Source organism: Eimeria mitis, genomic scaffold (assembly GCF_000499745.2).
Source record: "Eimeria mitis Houghton genomic scaffold, Emh_scaff2181, whole genome shotgun sequence".
NCBI classification, from domain to species: domain Eukaryota; phylum Apicomplexa; class Conoidasida; order Eucoccidiorida; family Eimeriidae; genus Eimeria; species Eimeria mitis.
The window spans coordinates 1,600-2,019 of record NW_013570508.1 but is presented as its reverse complement, the minus strand read 5'-3'; the positions used below and the strand labels follow the sequence as shown (position 1 = coordinate 2,019).

Here is a 420-nt window from a genome sequence, read left to right as displayed (position 1 = left end):
GAAAACCACCGAAACGCAGACGACGCACAGAACCTGCACAAACCCTAAACCCTAAACCCTAAACCCTAAAACCTAAACCCTAGACCCTAAACCCTAAAACGCCAGAACATACACAATCAACTGATCGGGCATACACCCTAAAGTCGAAATACTAAACCACCGAAACGCAGACGACGCACAGAACCTGCACAAACCCTAAACCCTAAACCCTAAACCCTAAACCTTAAACCCTAAACCCAACAACCCACTGATCCTACATACACCATAAACCCGAAACACTAAGCCACCAAAACGTAAGCGACAAACAGAACCTACACAAACCCTAAACCCTAAACCCTGGAGACTGAAACCTGAAGAAGGTAAAACCCTAAACCCTAAACACGCTACTCGAGGGGCCAGACCCTAAACCCTAATGACCCG

At 46.9% G+C, this 420-nt stretch overlaps 1 protein-coding gene across 1 annotated transcript in view; it reads right to left on the bottom strand.

The window, feature by feature from the left end:
• EMH_0049920 (uncharacterized protein) overlaps positions 1-420 on the bottom strand; it is a gene marked incomplete at both ends in the record, with an annotated part of 8,284 nt that overhangs the window by 7,186 nt on the left and 678 nt on the right. The window contains one exon of the mRNA XM_013496584.1: positions 3-33. Coding sequence (XP_013352038.1) covers positions 3-33 — 31 coding nt within the window. The remainder of the gene's footprint in view (positions 1-2; positions 34-420) is intronic.